Here is a 24,659-nt window from a genome sequence, read left to right as displayed (position 1 = left end):
AATCATCGCACACGGGCTCTTGCGAGCTGCTCTCCCCAAGGAGAATCTCTCCTCTCCATGACGTGCAAAGTGTCTGGGATTTGAGGAAACGCAGACTGGGATTTACTCCTATTTTAAGGATTTATTTTGTGAATTTTATGCTATTTATTTTGTGGATTAGGTGCATAGGTGAGTGAAGGCCAGTGACTGTAGGCAGAGTCAGGCTGGGCAGGGAAACCTGTAGCAGATGCATGCACAGGCTCTGGACCATCTGCAGATTTGACTTTCAGGTGCTGTTTCAAAGTAGGTGGGGAACTGGCAAGTAGGTGGTGAAGAGGCAGGAGCAAGCCCTGTACGGGTTAGCTGGGCAGCGCAGGTCCTGTGCTGCCATATGGCCCTGCAGACCGAGCACTGTTCTGGCTCTGCCTCCACCACGCTGTCGGGCCGTGGCAAATCGCTTCCATGACTTTCTGTGCATGTTTCCCTTCCACCCCCCTGGCCTGTTCGGAGGTGAGCTGTTCAGAGACGGGTCGTCTGGGTGGTGCATGTGATCTCAGTGGGGGCTGTAGTTGCCCCCATCTTAGAAATACCTAGTAATAATTGTAAAAGATACAAAGGGGACGAGCACACGGAGAGTCTGGGGGCAAAGCGCTGTGGGAGAGAGCAGCAAGCCCATTTCAGAAGGCTGAATTCCTTGCATAGACTGCATTTTCTGCCTGGGGTGTAGTGTTGCTGGCTGGCAGTCTTTCCAAGCTCACGGCCTCCTGCACGGATCAGGCTGCTGGGAGAGGGGGAGGGTGCTGTGTTTCACCATATTGCGGTCACCCCTGGGCTCGGGGCTAAAAGCCTTGGCACATAGGGCTTGGCTCCAGCTGGGTTTAACATGTCAGCGGGGAGAGAGCTGTGTGCTCCATTCCTGAAGGCGCGGAGCCTGGTGCTTTGGCATGTTGCTGAGGGCAATTTGCTGTAATGCTCTTCACCTTCTCACCTGCAGTGGGTAATTTTTACTGAGTGGCCTATTAAGGTGTTCAGGGTAATCAGCACAACAGGCCTGGGAGGTGTTTTGTGGCTCGGGATGGCTTTGCAAGCTAAACCCTAGCTGAGGAGTTGAAGATAATGTCGAGTATGTATCTGTCATCTTTGTTTCCCTTTTCCCCTCAAGCATCTTCTTTCCCTGCCTCCCCACGTGAAAACTTCTCACTTCGCAGCACTTCTGCAGTAGTCCCTTCCATCAGAACGTGTTTCTGGGAGGAGAACAGCCCCTCCTAAGGATCCCTGTGGCCCTAGGGTGAGCAGTGTGTTGGAGCCTGTCTTGCGCTCGCTGTGACCCGCACGCTCATCTGCGCAGTGCATCAGAGTAGCAGGACCTGCTTTCCAATACTCCTTCCACAGCAGGCTTGCCTTGCTCTGGCTGATTCTCTTTTTTCCTCCCAGTGCCAGCTGTTTGCAGCACAACTCTGAGCCTAGGTTGGGTCGTGCTGTAGGTGCTGGACATGTTCTGCCTCCTCCATTCCACGCTGGTATCCCTTGGGATGAGAGAGGAAGAACGCAAGGGATCACAGCATGCTGTGGTCCTGACCCCAAGCTGATGCAGAGGATGCTCGTGGAGCGGCAATGAGCCTGGCCAGCAAGTCTGTCTCTGCCTGAGCCTCGCCGGTGCTCAGATCCTGCATCAGAGAAACCTTTTCACCATTCTCATCTTGTTTTGGTGTTGCTTTCTGTGCACAACAGATCCCTGTTCATGTTCCCTGTCCTCTCCTTCACTGGGGAGGCTGCAGGCTGTTTCTTTCAGAGGTAATTTTTTTCAGCTTGTCCTCAGCAATTCCCACTATCCCTATCCTGAGCCTGTAAAAGGAAGGCTTCTCAGCCTCTGAATCCCATCCCAAGAGTTATCACGAGAAAGCACTAACAGACAAAACAAGGTTTGCTCTGCATTGCCAGGGTTGAACCTTCGGCACCCACTGAGCTCTCAGCCTTTGCTGGCTCTACTAGGGAGTTGTGACTCTGCTTGGGAAGCCTAGCTGTTCCTGCGTGCCGCTCGGAGCAGGAGGGACGCTGCGCTCCCTAATCAGGGTTGCTGTTTAGTCAGCTCCTCCACATCCTAATGAGAAATCTGTCACGGGTGCATTTCTTGGCTCTTTGCTTTTGAAGAGCCGTTCCAGAGCCCGGCACAGCAGGCAGATGCGGCTGGGTGGAGGTGAAGGGTAGGATCTGGTTCTCAGCAAGGAATGGCCAAGCTCACAGACGCAGGTCTGGCAGATGATGGGGAGGAATAGCCAGGAGCCCCTTGCTTTGGGACAGGTTATTGTCTGGGTATCCCTAGGGAGCCCAGGAAGCACTGTCACGTTTTGTACCCCTTTGCACCTCATGCCAAAATGTGCAGAGGTAACCCTGCCTCGCTAAATGTCCTGCATCTCTTACCAAACCGTACAAAATACACATGCATGCAGCCCTGAGGGAGAGCAAAGAGAGTGGGGAGCTCCCCGCTGGGATTCACGGAGCGTTTTCACTGCTGTTGGTGACAGTGGTGTTGCTGTTCATGCACACCGTGTGCTACTTAGGTTCTCCGGTCTCTGGAGGCTGGTCTAAAGCTGCTGTAAGCTTTGGGACCTCAACGTATCAGCTTAGATGATGCCACTTAATAATGAGCAGAAGAGAGACAGGTGATCTGACAGGAAGCAGAGGGAACAGAGATGCCTACAGATTTCCCCTTTTTAGAAGGATTCCTGCCTCCCATAGTGACCTTTCCAGGTACGTGACCCTCAGAGCCTGCCGAATTATTCTCATTTACACTCGCAGGATGAAAAGAGAATAACGAGAAAGAGCATTAAGGGTATCTGCTGCCAGGAGAAGGTTGTTTTGATGGTGCCATCCTGAACGTGCGCTGGCATTTGGTGGACTTTCTTTTAAACTCTTGGGTTCAGCAAGTTTTATTAACATGAGCTTAAAAGATCTTGCAATCCGTAGAAATTACTCTGTGTTAAAGTGGTCTACAGTGTATATTTGAAAATACTAAAGCAAGTGGCTGAATTGGGGCCTTACATGTTAATGTCTTTTTCAGAATTTTCCAGGAAAACATTTTTCATTGCCATTTATATTGAATTGAAAAACTAGACTTGGCGGACAGCTGTTGGGAGAATTCAGTCTGTAGCTGCTGCAGAGAGCAATGAGTTGCTTTAAACATATGATAACTATTTAAATTAAAGAAAAACACTAATGACAGCTAAGAATACCCTAAGGTTAAAATGGGTCGTGTAAAAGCATTTAATTTTCAAAACCGTACATACTTTCTCAAGCTAACACTGCAATAAAGTGTGTATGTGTGTGCATGTGTATTTGTGTGTGATGCAAAGAAAACTTCAGTTTTGGAGTCCTGTAAAATCCAAAGCAATGATGGATGTTCTTGGGAAGCGGTGGTGGACAAGCACATAATTGTGTTGGAGGACCAGAAGGTCACTTGGGGTCCTTATAAGCACAGTGCTGTGCTTGGGCAGCAATCAAGCCTGTTTTCTGGCTGAAATTTATGTTTATTGTGCCACATTCAGGATTTCTGGCACTTGGGTTATAGCATTGCTGGATGAATTTGTACTGCAGGGTGGGTTTAACAGCAAAGGCGGTTTAACAGAGACTTATTGAAAGCAGGAGTCCGTTCTTCTGGTGGAGAAGAATACAAGCTTTCTGCCCCCATCAAGGAGCCTGCATGCATATTCAAAACTCCACCGTGTGACTGAGATGCCTTCGGGTTACGCTATTGATAGGACAGATGCTGACAGCCCCAGGGGGAGGGTTTCTGCTCCGCTGAAGTCAGCGGGGTTTCGCTGCGAGCGTGGAAGGGGAGGAAGATCAGGCAGCTGTGTATGAACGATGGGAAGGGTGCGGTCCAAGAGCAATCACAAACGTTAGTGCTTTGTCTCCAAAGCAAGTTCAGTCTCTCTAGTACAGAAAGAAGCATATAGGCAGGGGTGAGCCTTGGAGAGCGAACAAGAGTCCTGGCATGTATGAAATCTGTCCTCTTAGCAAGGTGGCTGTGTCTCTATTCCCTTGGCTGCATCTCATCTGCTTGAGTACTATGAAGTTGGTTTCTGCAGGCAAAGCCGTTCGCTATGGAGAACGAGGATAATAATTCTTATGGTCTCTCACCCTAGTCTCCAGCATTGCCAGCCTGTGGGCAGTTGTTTTGTGTAAGTAATTTGACATCTGGCTTTGTTCTTCCTCCTGCCTTGTTTTAATTTCCTGTGGCTGTGGGAGTGCCACAAGGCAAGGGGAAACTCTCATCTCTCAGGGTTGTGGCATTTCCCCGCTTCTTTTTCTCATTCTATGTCCTTCCCAAATGGAGCAAGTGAACAGACAAGGAAGCAATTTAGGAAGGCAACTGCTGAAACCCGGTAATTGCCTGTGTTTTCTTTCACACTGTTGCCTTAAAGGAGAAAATGAGGCAAGAAGCAAATTTGCACATTGAAACCTTTCAGTTACTGTTGTTAGGACTGCTGAGCATCTGTAGGGCATGGGAAAGTGAGGAATTACATTTCAGGCTATCTTTAGGAGAGAAAAGCCTTCCTCTTAACTCATGCATCATAACAGATTTGCATTTCTCAGCAGAAACACTGAGTTATTAACTTTACTTCCCTTCTTCTTTCCCCAGCATTATCACGCTTTTTCCAACAGCCGGAATCGCAGACAGTGGAAGAAAATGGCATGGCCCGGTTTGAGTGTCGGATTGAAGGACTACCCTCCCCTGTCATCACGTGGGAGAAGGACCATGAAGCTGTTCCAGCAGAACCCAGGTGATGCCCTGATTGCTTTCCTGGTATAGCTTGAAAAAAAGCAAAACAAAACCTGACCATGTAGGATGTGGAAATCCTTCATAAAAAGGTAGCATGAAGAGAGAGATGATAGACCAGGTTTGGACCTGATAATTGAGTGATGTAAGAGGAGGTGTTCAGGGGGCCCATGCAAAGAGGTCCATAAAACACCTAAATAAAATTAACTTTTCCCCAAACATCCAATCCACCAGAAGGGAAACAAAAAAAAAAAAAGAGAAAAGAACCAAGCCCTTTTTTATTACTGATGTCTTGTTCCTTGAGGTGCTGGAACACTTCCAAAGAAGGGCAACGAAGCTGGTGAAGGGTCTAGAGAACAAGTCCTATGAGGAGCGGCTGAGGGAACTGGGGTTGTTTAGCCTGGAGAAAAGGAGGCTGAGAGGAGACCTTATCACTCTCTACAACTGCCTGAAAGGGGGTTGTAGTGAGGTGGGGGTCGGTCTCTTCTCCCAGGTAACAAGTGATAGGAGGAGAGGAAATGGCCTCAAGTTGCGCCAGGGGAAGTTTAGATTGTGTATTAGGAAGAATTTCTTCACCCAAAGGGTTGTCAAGCACTGGAACAGGCTGCCCAGGGAAGCGGTTGAGTCACCATCACATGTAGATGTGGCGCTTAATGACATGGTTTAGTGGTGGACTTGGCAGTATTAGTTTTATGGTTGTACTTGATGATCTTAAAGGTCTTTTCCAGCCTAAATCATTTATGATTCTGTGATTCTGGAACCTTTGCCATGGTGGACCAAGTGCTCACTCTAGAAAAGACAGTTTCAAGGAAATGAAATTGGCTAGAAATTGGCTGATAAACAAAGTAAGTAATTGAGACTGGAGCCTCATTTCTCCAGTGGCCTGGAAGGTCTGTATGCAAAGATGCACAATTTCAGCACAGTTTACATCAGCCATTTATTCCCCATCCAGAGCGTTGGAGGGAAACCACGAAGAGTATGCAGAAGGGCAGACAGCAGCATAAAAGTGAACAGCGAAACTTGAAATTGTGCCAGTTCTTACAGCATAGAACCTGCACCCTGTGTGTGTATGAAACAGGGCACCGCAGGCTGCAGCGTGAACTGCCTTTCGCTTGTCCTCTTGTGTGAAGTTAAGTGAGGTTGAAGTCTTTGGGGGATTGGGGCCTGGCATGAGGAATATTTCTCCAGCTGTCTGTGGGGGTACAGTGCTGGGGGTACTGGGCGTACCCAACTGAACTCCATGATGTAGTTTTTCTTTCATTTTCATTGTGGCTTTAGATACGGTAATTTTCTTTACTGTTTTCCTGCACAGATTTGTCTCAGGGTTAATGATTCTTCTAGAGCACTGTGTGTGCTCAGTAACCTGGGAGGTCTTTCTGTTTGTTTCATTCCCATGTTCAGAGGTCATCTAGTAACAGACCCTGAATTTTCTTTTTTTGGGAAAGGATAAGAGTCCTGCAGCATGATACCTTTTCTTTAATGAAAGTCAGTTACAGGCATGAGAAGAGGATAAACCATTAGTTGGCTGTTAGTTGGTCTGTAGACGTCACTCCTGCAGGGGATCAGTGACTGTGTTGTCCTTTAGTTCTTAAAAACTCATTTTCTGTTCTACAGAAGGAGGTGTTTCCCTCCCAGGGAAGTTAAGCCAAGAGTCAGGTGCAGAGGAAGGAAAGAGGGGTGGGGTAAGGTTTAGGAATAATTTTGCAGCAATGAGTGTTTCTGGAAGAATAACCGCTTATATCCTTATCCTTGAGTCTGAAGTGTGGCATCTAAAGGTTTATAGGAGGCTGTTGCTTTGTAATGAGAAGAAAATTAATTAATAAAAAAACAAGGGAAAAAAAACAAAAAAGAAGGGATTACAGAAGGAAGTGTGCCATAGATAGGGCAATGGCTTTTTAATGAGACAGCTCGATGGATGTTGTGAAATTACTTGCTCGGAGATTGCTTTCAACACGGGCAGCCTGAAAATTGTTTTCCTTGTAAAAGCCAGACCATAATCTCTGGCTGCAGATCTTGCTTTTTAAATCATGTTTTAGCTAATACGCTTTTTCAGAAGTATTTGCTTTTTTTGTTGTTGTCTAGTTGTTGTTGTTGGATTTAATATTACCGGCTTTCGAAGGAATTAAGTGAATTCCAGGAAACGTTGGCTGCCACCCAGAGCTCTCTGTTATTCTTACCCCATCATGCCTAAGGACTAGATCTCAGGCCAGCCTCTGATTACTGTGGACTCCCTCCTGTGCACACATCTGATGAGCCCGTGAAAATGAAATCATTTGGATAGGTAGGCGTCAGGATGATGATTTCATATTCCAGAATAGCAAGGTTAGGTGTATGTACAAAATCAGGCTCTGGGGCTATAGATAAAACCCTTGAGATAATGCTACTACATCAGTGTTTATGATTTATTCTAAGAGGGATAGAATAGTCATGGCAAGCTGATAGTGCCTTTTCTTTTTTCCCTTTTTCTTTTTTTTCTTTTTTTTCTTTTTTATATTGATCTTGCCTTTGGGCACTCTCTTTGGCCTTTGTGCTTGGGTGCAGGTTCTAGCATGGTGCCACCTCGAAAGTGCTGAAGGCTGAGCTTAAAAAATACTTAGACAACCCAAAGGGTAGAGACGTGCTTATTGATGTTTTCAGAATACCTTTCCTGCCCTGCTGAAGTTCAGGACAAAATCTAACTTTCATATGTGAGTAAGGCACAGAAGTATTTTGCAATTCTGGCTCTGAAGTACTTGTAAAAAAACATGGTCTTAAATCTGCAGCATCTGCTGAGAGGTGGCTTGCAGGATTTCTCTAGATTGCAGTTGCTTTGGGGTGTGTGCTTCATCTCTTGGCGTAATCTCTTCTCTGTTTTAGGTGCTGGCTGGGTTTCACACCAGTCTCTAAATTCCTGTTCGTTTTCTCTAGAGCCAAGATGAGTACTTGCTAGGAACTGGAGGTCTTTGGAGGTCTGCACGTAAACACATACCCTACAGATCACATGGTCTGCAATCACAATGTATTTTTCCACATTTGGCTAAGTGAGGGTTTTATCTGTGTGGAGAATTTACTTCTATCATGTGTCAGGAGTGCCTCGATACGGTTCACGTTCATGTGCAGGGCTCTTGAGCTGTGAGCAAAAGGGCTTGCAGGCTTTGAGTCTGCAACAAAGCTGCAGGTTCCCAACTTGTCCTGAGGACTGGTGCTTTAGTCTATTTTGTATACCTTCAAAGGGCTGCGAGGAAGGGTGTGCCAGCAGTTCATTGGGGAGAAAGTAAGAAAGGGATTTGGACTGTTAATGCTGGAATAAACTCTGCTATACAGCAGCATAGCGCATCGAGCTGTGGAGTTGCAGGGTTTGGACACAAGGCAGCAGCACCTTCTTGAGCACCGCCCTTGTAATCGTCACTGAAGAGGTGAGCAGCCGTCGGTCCTTCTGTGCTCTGTTCTCTGCCCCTGCTCTCCTGTACGAGTCTGCTCGGGGAGGAGCAGGGAGGGGAACAGCTACACATTTGTGCCCTGTTGCTCTTGCAGCTTGCTGCCTTCTGTGCCCATGGCAGTTAGTCTGGGTGTGCTGCCCTTTAACAGCTACCTGTTGCAAGTGGGGGGCTTGCCTTTCGCCCCCGTTCAAGGCAGTCTCCTGTGAGATCCTGGCACCATAGCTGTCAAGGGCAAAACTCCTGAGACTACCAAGGTGGCAGCATTTCTGTTTCTCCCAGGTCCTTTGTCCACCTGTCCTTTGGTTTTTGTTTTCCGCTTAATCGTAGTGAAGGTGAGCAGACAAAAAGATCTGCCTTTTGTGTGGAAGAAAAGCTAGCACCAGCTGTCTGCTCTGAATCATCAGGCAAACTCAGCTTCCTTGCAGAGAGCCTGGGGATGGAGCAAAATGCCCTTGCAGGCTGCCTGGAGTCTTCGAGTTCAGGGCTGCCAGGAGCCTGAAGAGCTGGAGGCTTTGTGAGCGGCTGGGAGAAATTGTGGGTAGAGAAATCCTGCCTTTCTTCCCTCCTTGCTTCCCTGGGAGAGCAATGCTCACTCTGCCGTGCTTTCCCAACAGGACGTACTGCGTTAAGTAGATCTCTCTACTGCTGGCCTTGCTGAAGGGACCATCTTGAGTGTTGATGGAGTCTCCCCACTCACTCCCCCTTGCCTCCAGCTCCTGCTCTCTGTAGAAACACAATGGCTTGTTTTCTGCCCTCAGGAGACGCTGAGTGTGTTGGCTGAGCATGACCGTGGACACGGTCCTGAGCAACCTGGTCTAGCTGACCCTGCTCTAAGAGGGGAAAGACCATAGACAATTTTCAGAGGTCCTTCCCAGTCTCAGTGACTCTGTGATACATAATTGGAGTGTCTTTATGTGGCTGGGAGATGCCTTGCCTAGTGTTTGAAATATGTTGATATTAATTACAGACTCAAATAGCAGATGCACGACAAAAATAAATATTATCGCAGTGGGAGGCTTTCCCTCCACAGAGCCGAGAGGATGCAAATATTTGTCGTCTTTCTCCTGAGTCCTGATGAGGCATCCTGATGAGAGCTTTCTGAGTACTACCTCCTCTGAGGTCTCTGGAGCTTGATCCTGAGAAAAATGTCTTTGTAAGTAGTGGGAGCATGGCTTTAGGGATGTGGCGCAGTTGCCCTTGTGTATGTGGGAAGCTTCAGCAAGTCTGTGTCCATGAATCAGGCTGTAGGATTGTGCCAGTAGAGATAGTATGGTCACTGGAGGAGCTCTGTTGGCTCTTCTGTTTCTTCATCAGCTGTGAAGAGGACAAGAAGTGATGAGCTCAGATTGCAGCAACTGAGGTCCAGGATAGATGCTGGACTTGCAGCAGGGATATTTGTCTCTGGAACAGACTGCTTAGGGCAGGGGAGGTATTTCCATTACTGGAGATTTAGGATAAATGTTTACAGGAGCAGGTGTGCTGTTGGTGACCATTGCTTGAACACAGGACGGGTGATCTCTTAAGGTCCTCGTGGTTTCATGACCCTTGCTCATGGCACTCCAGCTGTCTCAGCACCTGGAGAACCACAGTTTTACTTATCAGGTATACTTATTGGGATCTTTGTGGATGGAAAGGCTGGCATTCATGGTTATAACTTGTCTTTGTGCTGTTCCTGTGGAATAGCTGCTATCCCTCCCCTTAGCAATTGCCTTTGAATGTGTCCTCTTCGTAATGAAGACTGATAACCCAGAGCTGCCTGTCAAAGCTCGGCAGCTCTGTTTATAGAGGCTTGCAATTAAAATGGATCTCATATATAATTAAAAAGGATCACGTAGGCTTTGCGCCTTGCATTCAAGAATAAAGAGGCTGCCATCTAGGAATCCAGGCAGAAAATGGAGATGCTGACAGCCAGCTCCTACTTTTATGCTAATTGCTAATCATCTGCTTTGTTCAGTAGAATACAGCAAGGATTGTGTTCATGTTTTGAGCCATGTAGCCATTTCACTCCATGGAAGTGTTGCCCAGTAGCACCCCATGGGCAAACGGGGGGGATACTGAATGCCCAGCTGTAAGGTTGTCAGCTTGTGAAAGCCAGAACCGCCTGGAAGAACAAAAGCAATCAACACAACCCAGGAACGGTGCAGCTTCAGGCGGTTGTGTCCTGACTGCTTTTGGCCATGAAGGCGTAGCTGTGTATCAGTTGGTCCCTTCATGTACTTGAGGTGCAGCAGGAAAAAGATGTTCAGACTTCTTTGCAATGTATTTTTTCTCTGTCTACCAAACCTTTGTGAAAAGCAAGTGGTGAAACTGACTGTAGTGTGTGCGAAGGCGCTTGTACCCTTGGAGATGTCTACAAATCTCCATGTAGAAATGTGTATGTGTGTATGTAGTTGTTTTATACTATACGGTTGGCTTGTATCAGCAAAGCATTGTCCCAAAAGCAGATGCTATGTTGTGAAAACTCCAGTGCCGCAGATAGGTCTGTACCCGCTGCTTTTTAAGAACCACAAGTTTGGTGGCTCAAAGGTCAGTCCCGCTCTGCTATGATTACCAGGGTCTGTACATGATGCATCTGCAGGTGAAAAAGAAGGGATAAAAGGGCTTTGAGTTGATGAATAGCTCAGGTAAGGCATAGCCTGTCTCACACTCTTCCTTTTGGTCACTCAGGTTTATAACTCTTCCAAATGGTGTCCTCCAAATCGTGGATGTGCAGGAGAGTGATGCTGGGGCTTACCACTGCGTGGCAACCAACGCCGCCCGAAAACGTTACAGCAATGATGCAGTCCTCAGTGTCCTGAAAGGTAAGGTGCAGGCAGGAGTGTGTTGGGCTGGACATGCCTGCCACATAGCCATTGCGTGTGATGGCAAGCTGAGCTGAAATACCAGTGACAATCTCTCCTGCTGGTGTGGCTCTGCACGTGGCAGGATTTGGTTAAAACTTGCAGAGAAGGCATTTTATTAAAGATTTCTCTTTACTCTGATGGGATAAGCAGGCTGAGTTGGGAGGTATTGCCACCTGGGAGTCACAGCCGGCTGCAAACGCGAAACACTGCACATCCCCTAAGCTACTGGGAAGAAAGTTAACTCTGTCCCAGCCAGAACCAGGACATCTGTACAGCCCCAGGACTAGGCAGCCAACAGAAATAATGGGGTTGTTTCTCTCTGCAGGTGGATTGTAGCAGCAAGTGGATTTTAGCAGCCCTAGACTCCTTTATGCTCTTAGAAGGGGTCAGGCACCCTGCTTGCGCCTTGGGGAAGTGCAGGTTGTTGCAATCTTATCTCCAGTGACCTTGCATGGCGAGACAAGCAAAGGCTGGCATGGACAGAGGAAGACGCTTGCCCAAGCTAGCAAGAGAAACAGTTGGAGGCTGCAGTAGTTGGCAGGGCTGTGTCTACCCTGGGTTGCCTAGCAGGGTCCAGAGCAGGTCAGGCACAGTGACGTCCGACTTGCATTCTGCGTCCGTGTTGCTGGCTCTTTGCTGAGCTGTTGGGTAGGCTCCAGAGATGTTTTTGTGGTGGTTGGAAACAGCCTCAGCTGGGCTTTCTTCTGGTGACACAGACCGTTGGAGCAAGGCTTTGGATGTGTGCTGTCCTCCGCCTCCCAGTCTGGGCCTCAGTCTCTTAATGCATTTTTTTCTGTAAACCAAGAGCGCAGTGGGCAAGTCTGGACATGAGAACGTAGCTGAGAGCCTAAGTGCAGTGGGGGTCTCCATACTCCAGCATCCTTCCCTGCATGCCTGGCTGCCTCCCCAGTATTTTATAATCCCTGTCCTGCAAGCGGGCAAACTCACCAGGGCTGGGAGTCTGGCTGAGCTGTCCCTTCTCTTGTGACAGTGCCCCCCTGCCACATCTGTCTCCTGTTCATGCTGACCCCAGTGTATTTTGTAGGCAGCTTTAACCTTGAAAGCTCTGAAATCCTTCCCAGCCCCTTTTGTCTTTGTTTAGGATTGCGTTGCTTGGCATTCTGCTACCAATGTATTTTCACAGAGATGGCTTTGCTGTTCATCCGTCAGCAGGGAGTGTAATTAACTGTGGAGCCTGAGAATACACCTCTGATCAATGGATTGTGTCGTGGAGGTAATCTGTGTGGAATCTGCAGAGAATTCCATGAGGGGTTGAATGCTCTGTATCTAACTGCCAGCCTCTGCCAGATCCCCTGTGTGCTTAATGAAGCACAGAGGCGAGGGGAGCGCTTTCTGTGGGCAGTTCCACACTCCAGAGAGAGCTCCCGTGTTGGGTCTGGTTCACTATTGATGAGTAATATTGATCAAGCTACAAAGGTGAATATGCTGTCCTTGGCATCATAACTCATTCTGCATAATAGTATCTTGTGACTCTGCAATGTTTAATCTGCTTCGCAAATGTAGGCAATGGAAGAGGTTAAATGGGAAGTGTTCCTTCTGGAGCACCAGCCGGCCCGAGCAGATTTCTGCCTGGAGTTCTCACCCAAATCTCGCTTCTGCAGCACCACACCACCCGCTGGCTGCAAAAACAAATATGCGAGGTTGAGTTTTTCACCAGATTGAGCTGATAGTGATGAAAAACATGCCTGTTAAATCTCTGGGGTTTTTTATAATTGGGGAGAAGTATCTCTGAGACAGATGGGAAACTGCAGTGACCTGTGCAGACTGCAAACTCCTCCATGAGTGACTGGCATGGTATTGATCCTTTTTTGTTTCGGCACTTCACCATCAGAGGCACATTTTTGGATGCCTGGACTGGCTTGAGGAGTCTTTCCTCCCTGTTCAGAAGCAGCTGATAGCAGTTGGAGTGAACTGATCAGGCAGAAATCCTTTGCCGGTTGTAAAAAATAAAACCAAACTAAACCAAAACAATCAAAAAATCCAAGGAAGAAACAAACAAACAAACAGAAAAAAAGAACAATAGCCTGAAATACAGCTATTTAGTGTTGCTCGAGTTGCTTATTTGGAAATTTCAGGGACCAAACTCCTATGTGTCTGCAGGCAGGAACAACTGAACTACTTCTTCCCTGCCTGCTGATGGCTAGTGAGTCATTTGAGGGTCCAGTCTTTCAGTCCCGCTGCACTGCCAAGGCTCCTGGAAGAGGTTTGTGCAGTGGGACCTAGTGTTTCCTTACCAGCTGTGCCTGCAGCTTTGGTGTCCCAGTGACAACACTGGGCAGTGCCATGTGATGATGACCAAGTCTTTGTGCTCATGACGGGTTTTGGGATCGTGCTGGTTATAATGCAAACACTTCCATTTGCATTTGGTTGCCAGCCCTCAGGCCTGCGAACATCTTGTGTTCGTGCCTCTGCCCCTGACAGACAGCGCTGGATTTGAACTGGCTGTGCATAGCAAAAGAATCCGTTTCCCTATAGCTCTTCTGCCCAGTTGTCCTTTTCCTCCCCCTTCTACCCCTTGTTCCCGATAAGATGGCTGGGAATTGTTCCATCTCCCTTATTAAAGGCCTTTTCCCAGTAGAGGCAGCAATTAGCACAACCCCCTTCTGTCATATTTGCATGGCCTAAAAACCCCAAAAGTGTCGTTTCCCTTGACGGTGTGACTTCCCCGTCACGTGGGGAAGGCTGTATTGTGTGTCGGTGGCTAAACACATGCTGGCCTTACACAGGCAGGGCAGAGAGCGGCGGTGCATGGTGGTGCTGTAAGTGCTGCAGATGTTTCGGCTGTGCAGACTTCATGGTGCAAATTTCCAGACGTTCCCTGGGGAAGCGGCATTTTGAGCTGGAAAGGAAGAGAGCAGGCGGAGAGCGGGATGCAGTCACGCAGCCCTGAAACAGAGCCTGCTGTTGGCATAGGGATAACTTGGATTTTCCCCTTGGATCTCCACTGCTCCCCAGCGGATGGAGTGCCAAACACATCTGGCAGCTCCGTCCCTTCACCCCTCACCTGGACAGATGATGAATGAACACTGCAGCTCTGCTGCGCGCTCTGCCAAAAAGGGCATTAGGAGCTGGCTGCAGGATGCTTTTCCCAGGCGCTCCGTCTGTGCGTGCTGCCTTTGCTTGGAGTCAGGTCTCGACGGGGCTGTGTCTTATTTCTTGTAGCTCCTTTTTCTGGAAGCAAGCTCTGGAGCCCTGTTTTGGACTCATATATAAAGAGTTAATTCTCAGTGTGTCCTGGTCGTGTTCCCAGGTCCTTGGCATACACAAGGAAGTGCTGCCATGCTTCATAAAGCGGCTGTTAAAGAAGAGTAGCAGAAAGGCTTGGGGCATGTGACATGTGGTCTCAGCAGGTCACTTTGCCTATCACTTCACTTTTCCCCTCCATGTCATGCACATGCTTGCTCTTTGTGTGTTTTCTTGGGCATAGGGACTACCTCTTGCTATGTATTTGCCCCACGTCTGGTACACTGTGGCTTGCGTCCCTAGTGCAGCACAAGTAACTGTCAGAGTCAACAAAGTGTGGTCCTGGGAGCCAGCACTGTTGGGTTCTCCTTTTCTCTCTGTTGTCAGGCTACAGAGGAGAATCAATTCCTTAACACTTTATCCTTATTTACAGAGGTAGAAATTAATGTCATAGGCTTGGAGTTGCCCTCTTAGAATCAATCTGTAGAGTGATTATGGGCATTTGGTGCTGGAAGTCTGTCTGCTCGGGTGAGCTGGGCATCAAGGTGCAGTTGCAGAGGAAGATGCAGGTACGTACCTGATTGTGGGTGTGGGGTTTTTCTTCCTTGTGTCCTCTGCACCCTATTCCTGATCTGTGCGTGCAGAGTAGCCGTGATTGCTGTAACATGTCACTCTGGTATATGGGTAAAACCTTTGCCTCAGGCCAGGCTGGCAAGAATGTGCAACAACCTTCCCCCAGCACCAACAAAACATCTATGCAGTGATATTCGTGCGGTGGTCTCAACAGTCGTGCTCCACGTGATCCTGTGCCTGTGCTGCAATAAATGCAGGAATGGGGAGAACAGATCAGGGCGATGGGCGTCGGTACAGCAGGTCTGGGCTGAGCGTGCCACTGAAGAGTCTTCCAGCAGATGAGCACGTCCCCCGTGAGTTGGGGTTTAGTACTGTGTTATTAGAGATGACACTGCGAGATTGCCGTTGGCAGAACATCATTTACATTGACAGTTGTAGCAGCTTGCTGCAGCAGTGTCCCAGGAAATGTATTTTTCAGCCAAATATTTGTATGAAATATGATAACAGGGACAGAGCTTGGAGGCAGCTGAAACACCTTCATGGTTTTTGTTCTTTTGGTGTTTGTATTGCGGTGGCTCGCGGGTACCAAGGGAGAGGCTGGCTCTGGGTGCTGGGACCTGAGTGGTTCCTGCTCCAAAGGGTTGTAGGAGAATACAGCTATTGAATGGGATGAGCTTTGGGCATGGAGGGGAAGGTGGTGATGAAGTGAGCAGCACTCGCAGTTGGCCACCACCTCGCAGAAACAGACGTGCTGTTACCACAAGTGGATTTTCAGTCCCTGCATGTGTGAATGACGTGCTGGATGCTGGGCTGGCGCTCAGCCTGAGCCCTGACGACACGTGCTGTGCTCCCCTCGCAGCTTTGAACACGGATACTGTGCAATGTAGGAACAGGGCAGTTCGGATTCGGGTCAGTGCTGCTCGGGTCTGACCTCCCTGACCGCAGCCGGGCATTGATCCTGTTGTGTGTGCTGCCATTAACGGAGAAGGGCAGCGTTAACCAAAGTGGGGTGATGGTCCCACCTGGTCGGGGGTGGCCTTCCTCTAGTAGGAACCCATGCGGCAGAGGCAGCAGGGCCCTGCGGTGTTGTGGGGGCAGAGCTGTGGGGGGAGAGCTATCCACAGCTGTGTTTGTGGGCACAGGAGACTGCTTGAGGCTGTGTTTGTGGGCACAGGAGACTGCTTGAGGCTGTGCTTCTGGGAGGCAAGAGGGTCATGGAAATGCAGAGGGAGAGAAAACATGGGGTGTGATAAGGCAGCTGTATTTTTACAGTGAGTTGTTGGCTTAACCAGGAAGTGATGCTTCACCTCTGGAGAAGGAGGCATCCCAGTTCCACCTGCAATTGCTGTGTCCCCGTTCCTTGTGCCTCTTCTGCTGGGCACAGACCTCTGTCACTTTTCCCTCTCTTCTTTTAGCATCTAGTTTTTCTTTGCCCTCTGCTTTCTCGTTTTACTAGCAGTTAAGCAGGGAACTGCTCTCTACTTGACATCCCAAAAACTCAGCCATGAGGACTCTGTTTATGTGTGTTTCGAAGCTCCAGTTTCCTGGGCAGCAGGTATCTGAAGCTGTTTGCATAATGCATCTGCTGGGTTGTGAAGAATGCTTTTGATCCTCCTCTGTAGCAGAGGATGCTATGTGAACCATGGTAAGTGTGAATTCATAGAATGGCAAAGTCGAGGAGGAGATACACAGCATTTCTAGCTTAATAAATAGATCTTTAAAGCTAGAAGTGACCTGCCTAACATGAGCTGTAAACTTTCACTCCATCTCCCTTTTACTGAGCCTAGCAATGCTAGTGATTTCAAGCACGCATGGAACAGGACTGAGACCACAGATTTTGGGTGAAACTTGTGAAGGGCTGGTGCAGACATGCGTCAGGCACCCACCCAAACACACAGCTCTCTCCTTGACTGGAGTTTGTATGGGGCCAGCATGCATCACACCACTTACATCGCCGAGGGAAAGCTTCTTGTAGCTCAAGTGTCAGCAGCCTGTTCCCAGGAGCTGGAGGGGAGTTTCAGCTCAGCTGTCTGTGAAGTTCGGTGGGGCTATGATATGCCACACTCCTGACAGCTCTAGCAGCCTGCAGTGACAGAGGGTTTGATACAAAATTCAGAGCCCTCACCTCCCATTAAACATAACAGCTAAGCCTGGGGTTGGCACCGAAGTGAGTGGCAACAGAGGTGTCAAGGATAATAGAGCAGAACAAGGGATGTACAGCTGGGGATAGGTGAGCTGTTTCCAGGTCCTGAGGGAAAACTGGTCTCTCCCACATGCAGTGTTGGCTGTGCGTTATGTTTGGAGCTGTCAGGTATGGCCAGGCTCCTCTGTTACAGGCAGCTCTGCTTCCAACTCCTGAAGATCAGGGATGGCTGGATTCAGGGATGGTTTGCGGTTCTCCAGTGTTCTCCACGTGCATCTCATTAATCCAGATCTGCTGCGCTTTTGAGGCTTCCTGAAATAAGAGCTGGTGTTTGGTAAGGCTCTGACTGAAACAGGGTTTAAGCGGCAGTCTCCATTCAACTCTCCTCCGAGAGTCTTTTGGTGCTGGTGTAACCCTGTGGTGCATCAGCACATCTGCACTGCAGGGATCACACCTGGCCTCTCCTGGAGGGTACTGAACAGACTGTGCCTGCACAGTGAGGCTGGAAGGGAGCTAAGAATAGAGATCATAATTAGGTCACCAGCTTGCAATGGGCTGTGGGACAGGAAGGTTGATGTGGTTGGGTTCCTGATGGCACTTGTTAATTATTAATCATCTGTGTTACAGCAGAGCCTCAGTAGCTCTCTGAGGTCGAGGGCTAGCGGTGCCCTACGGCGCTTACAGCATCCTAACAGCTGAAGTGAAGATGTTGCAAGTGTCCAGAGGCATAGCAAATCTCACGGTCCCGTTGCTTTAGACATGGGACAGACATATGGAGGAGGCTTTTCCCTGTCTCAAAGACCCACCGGTATCTAGAGGCCTGGTGGTGCTACGGAACAACAATGGGGTGAGTCAGCCCAGATCACGGGGGAGGCTGAATCAGGAGCTGAGCCCTCCCTTGGATATCTCTGATGCTAGGGATCGCTCAGAACACAGCTGGGATTTTGCCTTCAGTAACTGAGAGATGCTCTTGCCCAACTCTGTTTCCATTGCAGCCGAGGGGCAATGCCATGTGGATTGTGAACGAGAGTGAGAAGCAGGAAAAGAGAAGAAGGATGGGATATGGAGGGGCAGGTGGGTTACCACACACTGTGTCTTCAGGCACAGCCTTAGACAGATTGGGGCTCTCTGCGGCACTCAGCAAGTGTCCAGCCTAAGGGCCTTGACAGAATCTGTGGATATCACTAATGATCTTTCCCCATGGAAAGCCAGCTTTCCTTCCAGACTTTTCCTGGAAAAACAGATTTGCATTGTCCTGAGTTAATGCAGATGCATCCATCTGCTTTTAGTTCTTCCTTCCAAGTTGGCAGTCTTCGTTTGCTGCCAGACTGTGTTACTGTAGGCTCCCAGCATGTTGTGTGTTCAAAGCGTAGCTTGTAGGAAGCATTCTGCGTACCTGGCATCAGGGAGACCATACTACGAGGTGGCTTCCCATAATGTTTGTCTTTTCAAAGCTGTGCATGACAGTAATGTGAACGACCATCTCTGGCAGACGGAATGGGACAGAGCACAAGCCCTGGTCGCAAAGAAAGCAGGTTGTGTCCTGCACGGCCCAGGGCCTCCAGCCCGTTCCCTCTCTGCTGTCACTAGATGTATGTGAATTGCAAATAGATCTGATATTGCAAATAAATCTGAATTGCAAATAGATCTGATGAAATAGGTGTCAGCCCCTGGGAAACGTCAGCATCTGAGCACAAGGAGGAAGTTACTGGAGTGAAGTGGCCTCAGTCACTGAGACAAGGTGAGGTGACTGAGTAAGGAGGAGTTTCAGGGCTTGTGACCTGTGAGCCAGAAGGGTCTTCTGTTGACCATGTCTCTGTCTCATTTCTGTGCAAGAGGTAACAGAGTATCTTTACCTGCCTTACAGCTTTTTTCTTGGAAGTTTCTCCTGCACCATCCTGGAAGCTGATGTGCTGGCCTCAGAAAATGACAAAGAGAGCTGGTGTAATGATGGTTAAAGAAGTGTGGGAATGTTCCCACTGAATCCCAGAGGCTGGCAAGCTTAGGTCCCCAGGGCCATTTGGTGTTTTCTGTTTTGGGGGGTGTGTCTGTATTTAAACCTCTGATACTGTGGCTTTTGTTAAGGGTCTTCTGATGCTTTCTGGCTATTACTTTTGCATCTTCACTTCTGTGAGTTAGCTATGTTACGAACTCTGAGCAGATGGAGTTGTGGAGATGCAGAGAGATGTGCCCACAGCAGCACAGTGAGTTAGTGGCAGAGACCAGGGGAGACTCTCTTTCTCTTGAACCACTGGACCAGAGCCTGGCCCTGCTGGGAAGCTGGGACATCATCCTGGCTGGTCAGGGCTGAGGCACTGTGCTGGAGCTGTGTGGAGGATTGGTGCCCACAGCAGGCAGGCAGGTTGAAGGACTGGACTGGAGCAGCACAGGTCGTATCAAGGATGGGGTCTGGCTCTGCCCTTTGTGCTGCTGAGAATGGCGTGTTGCAGTAGCATCAGTGTTGTCAGCTGTGGGACATGCCTGGTGTAGTGTGGTGGTTCCTGTTGTGGTGATAATTTTGCAAAGCATCCTCTTCCAGCCCTTGTCTTTCTTGTCTGTGTTCGTGGCAGCTGCTGGGGAATGACTGGGGCTTGGAGTGCTTTAAGGGCTCAGCGTGAGTAACAAGCTGTCTGTGTCTTAGGGTTAGGGCAGGGAGACTGCTCTGCCATTCCCCAAATTGCTTCAGAAACACTGAGGTACCTCTGCTTCTTTCTTCACCTCTTTTTTTGTTGGCCTCTCATCTGATCTAGAGGCTTAAATCCTATTGTACACTGAGTGACTTTCCTTCAAGGACTTTGTTTGCACCAAGAGCAGTGAAAATGTGCCAAGAATGGCTAAAGGCTTGTTAATTACACAATGGTGACATTATCAGTGATGCTCCAACATGGTCCTTCTGATAGGTCTCAGTGTCCACTGTGCCCTAAGCTTGGGTTTCCTATTGTCTCTGCCACATTCCAGCTTGTGGTCTGCTTCTTCTGCCTCCCAGAAACTCTCTGTGACGTATCTGCAGACTTCTGAGGATTCAGATGCATGGCCTGAGGTCTCCAACCCTTTGGCTAACTTGGGCCTCCAGCAGAAGACCAGAAGAGCCCTAATTCTCATAAGAAGCAGCAGCTCTGTGCGGTGGGGCTACAGGGCCGCGTGGCCATGGCTGTCGGCGCGGCACCTCCTGTTTATTTTGCCTAGCTCCCACTCGGAGCGGTGCAAATGTAGGCGCTTCCAAGCGCTCGCTGGGGGAGCGAGCAGGAATTTGTTGTGCAGTCTGGCTGGCTCCCATCCCTTTTGGCGTGATGAAGAGCAGTTCCAAATGCATGTACGCAAACAGAGAGCCAATGTTGACAGCTTTACAGGAGCTGGAGTGGTGGGCAAAGCACACTCTGACTGCTTTGCAGCAGAACTAAACATTCCCTGGACGTGTAAAACTCCATGCCCTGAAGGTTCAAGGGTTTGGAGTGGGGGAAGAGCCCCCTAAAAATCCAAGGCAGTTCCTGGAAACCTGCCACTGCTCAGCCTCTTTCTGGGCTTCTGGTTACATATAGTTCAGGGTGTCAACCTGTAGCTGAGCTAGTACATTAAAGGATTTAATTTCTGAGCTGAAATCTGTCAGCTGTGTAAAGGAGTCAAGGGGAATGAAAGAGGACTGCCTGATGGCCCCTCTGCCTGTCTGGACCGGGATCTGTGTGCTCCCCAGGCTTCCACACACAGGACACAGAGCTGGGGAAAATGTTTAACAGGCGTTTTCTCAAGCCAAGTGAGAAGCAGTTCCTAGAGCAGCTTCTCCTGCCACGCTCGGCCTGTAGCACGCTCCGTGGAGAGACCCCAGAAGCTGTGGCAGGTGCTGGTCTGCGGAGTGTGTCCAGGTAGTAAATGAACACTCCTCATCCAAACTCATTAATCTCTTTTTTTTTTTTTTTTAAATCATAGAAGTGTATTTCATCTATTAAATTCTCCATTTTGCATAGACATGAAAGGAGCGGGGTTTGTGCCTGCTATTAGAAGTGTAGGTTGCACCATGTATTTTGGGATCTGTTTGCTGACTTCTTTGTTGGGGTTTTTGTGATAGTGGTTTGAGATACAACTGCTGTATGTGGAAGTCTCTTAATAGCGCTAAAAAAGTGATTGAACTTCCGTGTTTTAATCATTTATGCGTGTTTGTATGCTGCTTTAAAGATAACAACTGATGTGTAGCTGCTCTGCTGTAGCACTAACTTAGCAAGTAGGAAGAGAGACTCTCTCCCCATTCCAAAACTTGGAGATATATTCTTCCATGTTCAGCTTTTCAGTTAAGTCTTTGCATTGACAAATGCATAACTGCTTACAAAATGTTTCGAGGATGTGAGGTAAAAAGACAATACAAAACTGATTTACTGAGCTCATTTATATTATTGGGCAGAAAAAATCCGTTATGCCAATACAGTGTCACTAGTGCAATAAAAGCCGGGTTGCTTTTCAGTCTCCCTTCCAAGATGACTCGTGCGCTGACCCAGGCACACTGTAGCTGCCTGAAAAGGGAAAGAAAGGAGCATTTCTAATAACGGAGGCTATGGCCACTGGTGCTGCCAGATTGCACTGGGACAACTTTTGCAGTCCCAGTACCCAAGCATGGTCAGTGCTAGAGCTTCTGTTGAGGTACACATCTAAAAGCTCCTGCAAGTCTTGTAAATCAAAGCCTGATCCTCTGCAGAGGAGGAGTTTTCCATGCTGAGAACCATCAAAACAGTACCAAATGTTTAGTGAATGGAGTCCATAATCTTGTAACCAAAAGTCATCCCTCCCCAGCTTCAATGGCAGAGGAAAACACAACTGGGATCCAAACTGCCACAGGGACTGGTATAGCAAAGGTGGAAGAAAAACCCAAAAAAGCAAATGGTAATTTTCAGAAAGGATGCATGGTTGCGAGAGCTGTGTTTGGGGAGAAGAGCAGGCGGTGTTTGGCTTGGGATGCTTCGGCGAGGCCTGGATTGTAGGGTGTTGGAAGGGCAGCACTCAACATCTCTAACCACTTCTGAAAAATTACAGGTGCTGGTCCTCTCTTGGCTGTTTTGCTTTCCTGTTTGCAAAGCTGTGCATTGCTGTGTTCAGATGAGAACAGTTACAAAAGAAGAAATGCTTCTTGCTAAGCTTGCTCAGGTTTGAGATCTGACACTGTTTATATTGCCCCCAAAGCAGGTGTGCCAAAGTGTCAGCATACCGTTAGGCAAGTGCCCTGCCTAGAGATTTTACATGCTAGTTATCTCCTCTCCTGGGTCGAGCCCAGAAGTAGAAATAAACTGTAGATAAATTTCCAGAAAAGTGTAAAGGGAGGAGGAAGGCTGGTGTGGAGGATGTTTTTTCTCCTCCATGGTTGCTGTCAGCTTTCTCCCTGAACATCCAGGAGGTCTGTGAGTTGTCTGAGAAAAGGCAGAGTGCTAGGGAGTGGGAGTAGGGCATGCTCTGCAAACACAGCGCGTGCATTTTTGAAGGTGTGTGCTTTGCAATGGGTAATTTGCTCCTTTATTGTCTGCAGAATAACAGCAGTGACAGCATTGACTTTCTCTAATGAACAGCTGCTCAGTGCTAGAATCTATTCCCGGGGGAGGCTCGCAGGGATGAATAAGGTTTCATGCTCCTCCTCCAGAGAGGGTGAGAAAGTTCGCAGAACAGAAGATTGTTGCTTGATTGTTGGATATCTCCAAATCTAGAATTGCCAACAACTGAGAGCTGAATGTGTCACCATGCAAGTCATGTTTAACCTTCCAGCACTTTCGCCGAGGCAGGGTGTTTATGGAGTCAGGAGAGAGGTGTTAGTTCCTGTCCAAGAAGTCATCCTCTTGTCACTGCAAATGACCGTCACAAATTGGCTGAACAAAAAACATTTTCCTCCTGTTGCACTGCCTGAATTCTTTGCTGATACTCTGCACTAACAAGAGCAGGGAGGCAGGAGAGGATAGCTGATGAATTATGGATGCATTAGAGGCAAACTTTTGGAGTTTGAAATCACTCGTGTATGTTATAATTCAAGCTAGAACTTCAAAAAAACATTTTGAGCTTTGTTCCAAGCAGCTCCCCATGATGCCTCCCTTCACATCCCTGCTTACCTTTCTCCTTCGCTTTGAAACGACCCAGATTGGATTTTCAGAGGTTAGGCAGCATGTGCGCTGAGATCTGTCTGGCATGCTGCTTGCTGTTGCAAGGTTCCCTGTGCTCGCCTCCCCACCTCCTTTTGGTTTTATACTACACTTGATCATAAGCAATTTGTTGTATTTCCCCTGTGCCTGCCCATCACCTGGCCCTGGAGCCCAGCTCCAGGCGCTGAGAGATGCCCGAGAGAGCAATGGTGCGAAAAAGCAGAGCACCCAAATTTAGCCTAATTTGCCAGTCTCATGATAGGAAAGTGGAAGAGCTCATAAACTGAGAAGTCTGCTGTAGTGAGTCATTCATAAACAAGAAAAACTGGCAGAATATTTTGAAATATTTCTGCAGATTATCAGGAAGTCTTGTCTCTTGCTCTGTGATGGAACCCTTGCCGTCTCCCTGTGCAAACACAAGCATGTGCACAGGTTGACGAACCGCACAGGAAAAGAGCCTTCATCTCTAACTCTTTTCAGTGCCCAGAGGATTTCTCTCAGTCCTAGTGCACTACTCCGAGTCATCCCAGAGCCCTGTTTGGCACCCTACAGGCGTTTTTTTCAGTAAAAGAGGATAAAATTGATCCATCTGATTCAGAAGGGCAAAAAGTCCACAAAGGCCATCAGTGACAGCGAGTTTTGATATGACTCCATGGGTTGTGCCTTGGGCTGTGCAAAGCTTTTGCCTAGAGCAGCTTTGCTACTTGGAGAGACAGCACAAAGCTGGGGGGGGGGGAGAAATCTCAAAGATGAAGCTTTAAATAGCAGCACTGTGAAAGCTTTTAGTGCCACAGAACGGAGAGCATGGCGCAGGTGCATTCAGTGACCTGTTTTGTTCAGGCAGTGAAAGATGTCTTGGAAACTGCGGCTCTTTTTTCCTTTCGTTCTAACAATATTCCCTCTTGACCTGAAATTATCTTAATGGCAGTGGAGTCAAAAAATTCATGTTGGTTTTACTCTTGGATGTTTGTTGGAATCCCCTGTGTGGAGGTTTTCCTGGTAAGCTTAGTACGGTTCTTGGGAACTCTTCAAACCAAACGAAACCTTAGCGGTTTCGTAGCAGTTAACCTGCGATCCATCCTATCCAAACAACCTATCGAGATAGCAGGTGAAAAATGTACTCTAACGGGGTCTCAGTTTAAAGAGGAGCTTGACTTGTAGACTTGCTCTGACAGACCCACAGTGAAATACAAAGCTGGAGAGAAATGCGTTTATGTGTGCAAGAGGCGTATGGGGCATTCATCCATGCACACACCCAGGAGTGTACTGGGAAAGCAAGCAGAACTGTTTGGTTTTGTAATGTAATTTCAATAATAATCAGCGACAAACAGACATGGGGTCTGGGCTAATATGTTTTCCCAATAGTTTTTCAAGGCTGAAGCCAGAGTTTTGGCTGAGGGAGAAGGAAGCAGAAGTGGATGTTTGAGCTACAGATCCCTGTGGCTGTTGCTGCTCTTGGTTGTCAGAGAGACCTTGAGTTGTGCCCTTGGATTTGACTGTCAGGAAGCCCCAACATCAGCTCTCCTTATACCTTCTGCAGAGTAACTATGGAGCTAATAAGTAGCTAGTTGTCAGCCCTTTTGGGTCAGCAGGCCTGGTTTCTTCTGGCTG

At 48.3% G+C, this 24,659-nt stretch overlaps 1 protein-coding gene across 1 annotated transcript in view; it reads left to right on the top strand.

Moving 5' to 3' along the window:
- IGDCC4 (immunoglobulin superfamily, DCC subclass, member 4) overlaps positions 1-24,659 on the top strand; it is a gene marked incomplete at its 5' end in the record, with an annotated part of 61,724 nt that overhangs the window by 4,558 nt on the left and 32,507 nt on the right. The window contains 2 exon segments of the mRNA XM_009584209.1: positions 4,622-4,763; positions 10,846-10,979. Coding sequence (XP_009582504.1) covers positions 4,622-4,763; positions 10,846-10,979 — 276 coding nt within the window.

This window comes from Fulmarus glacialis, unplaced genomic scaffold, assembly GCF_000690835.1.
Source record: "Fulmarus glacialis isolate BGI_N327 unplaced genomic scaffold, ASM69083v1 scaffold19438, whole genome shotgun sequence".
In the NCBI taxonomy this organism is placed as follows: domain Eukaryota; kingdom Metazoa; phylum Chordata; class Aves; order Procellariiformes; family Procellariidae; genus Fulmarus; species Fulmarus glacialis.
This window is presented reverse-complemented; position numbering and strand designations above follow the sequence as displayed.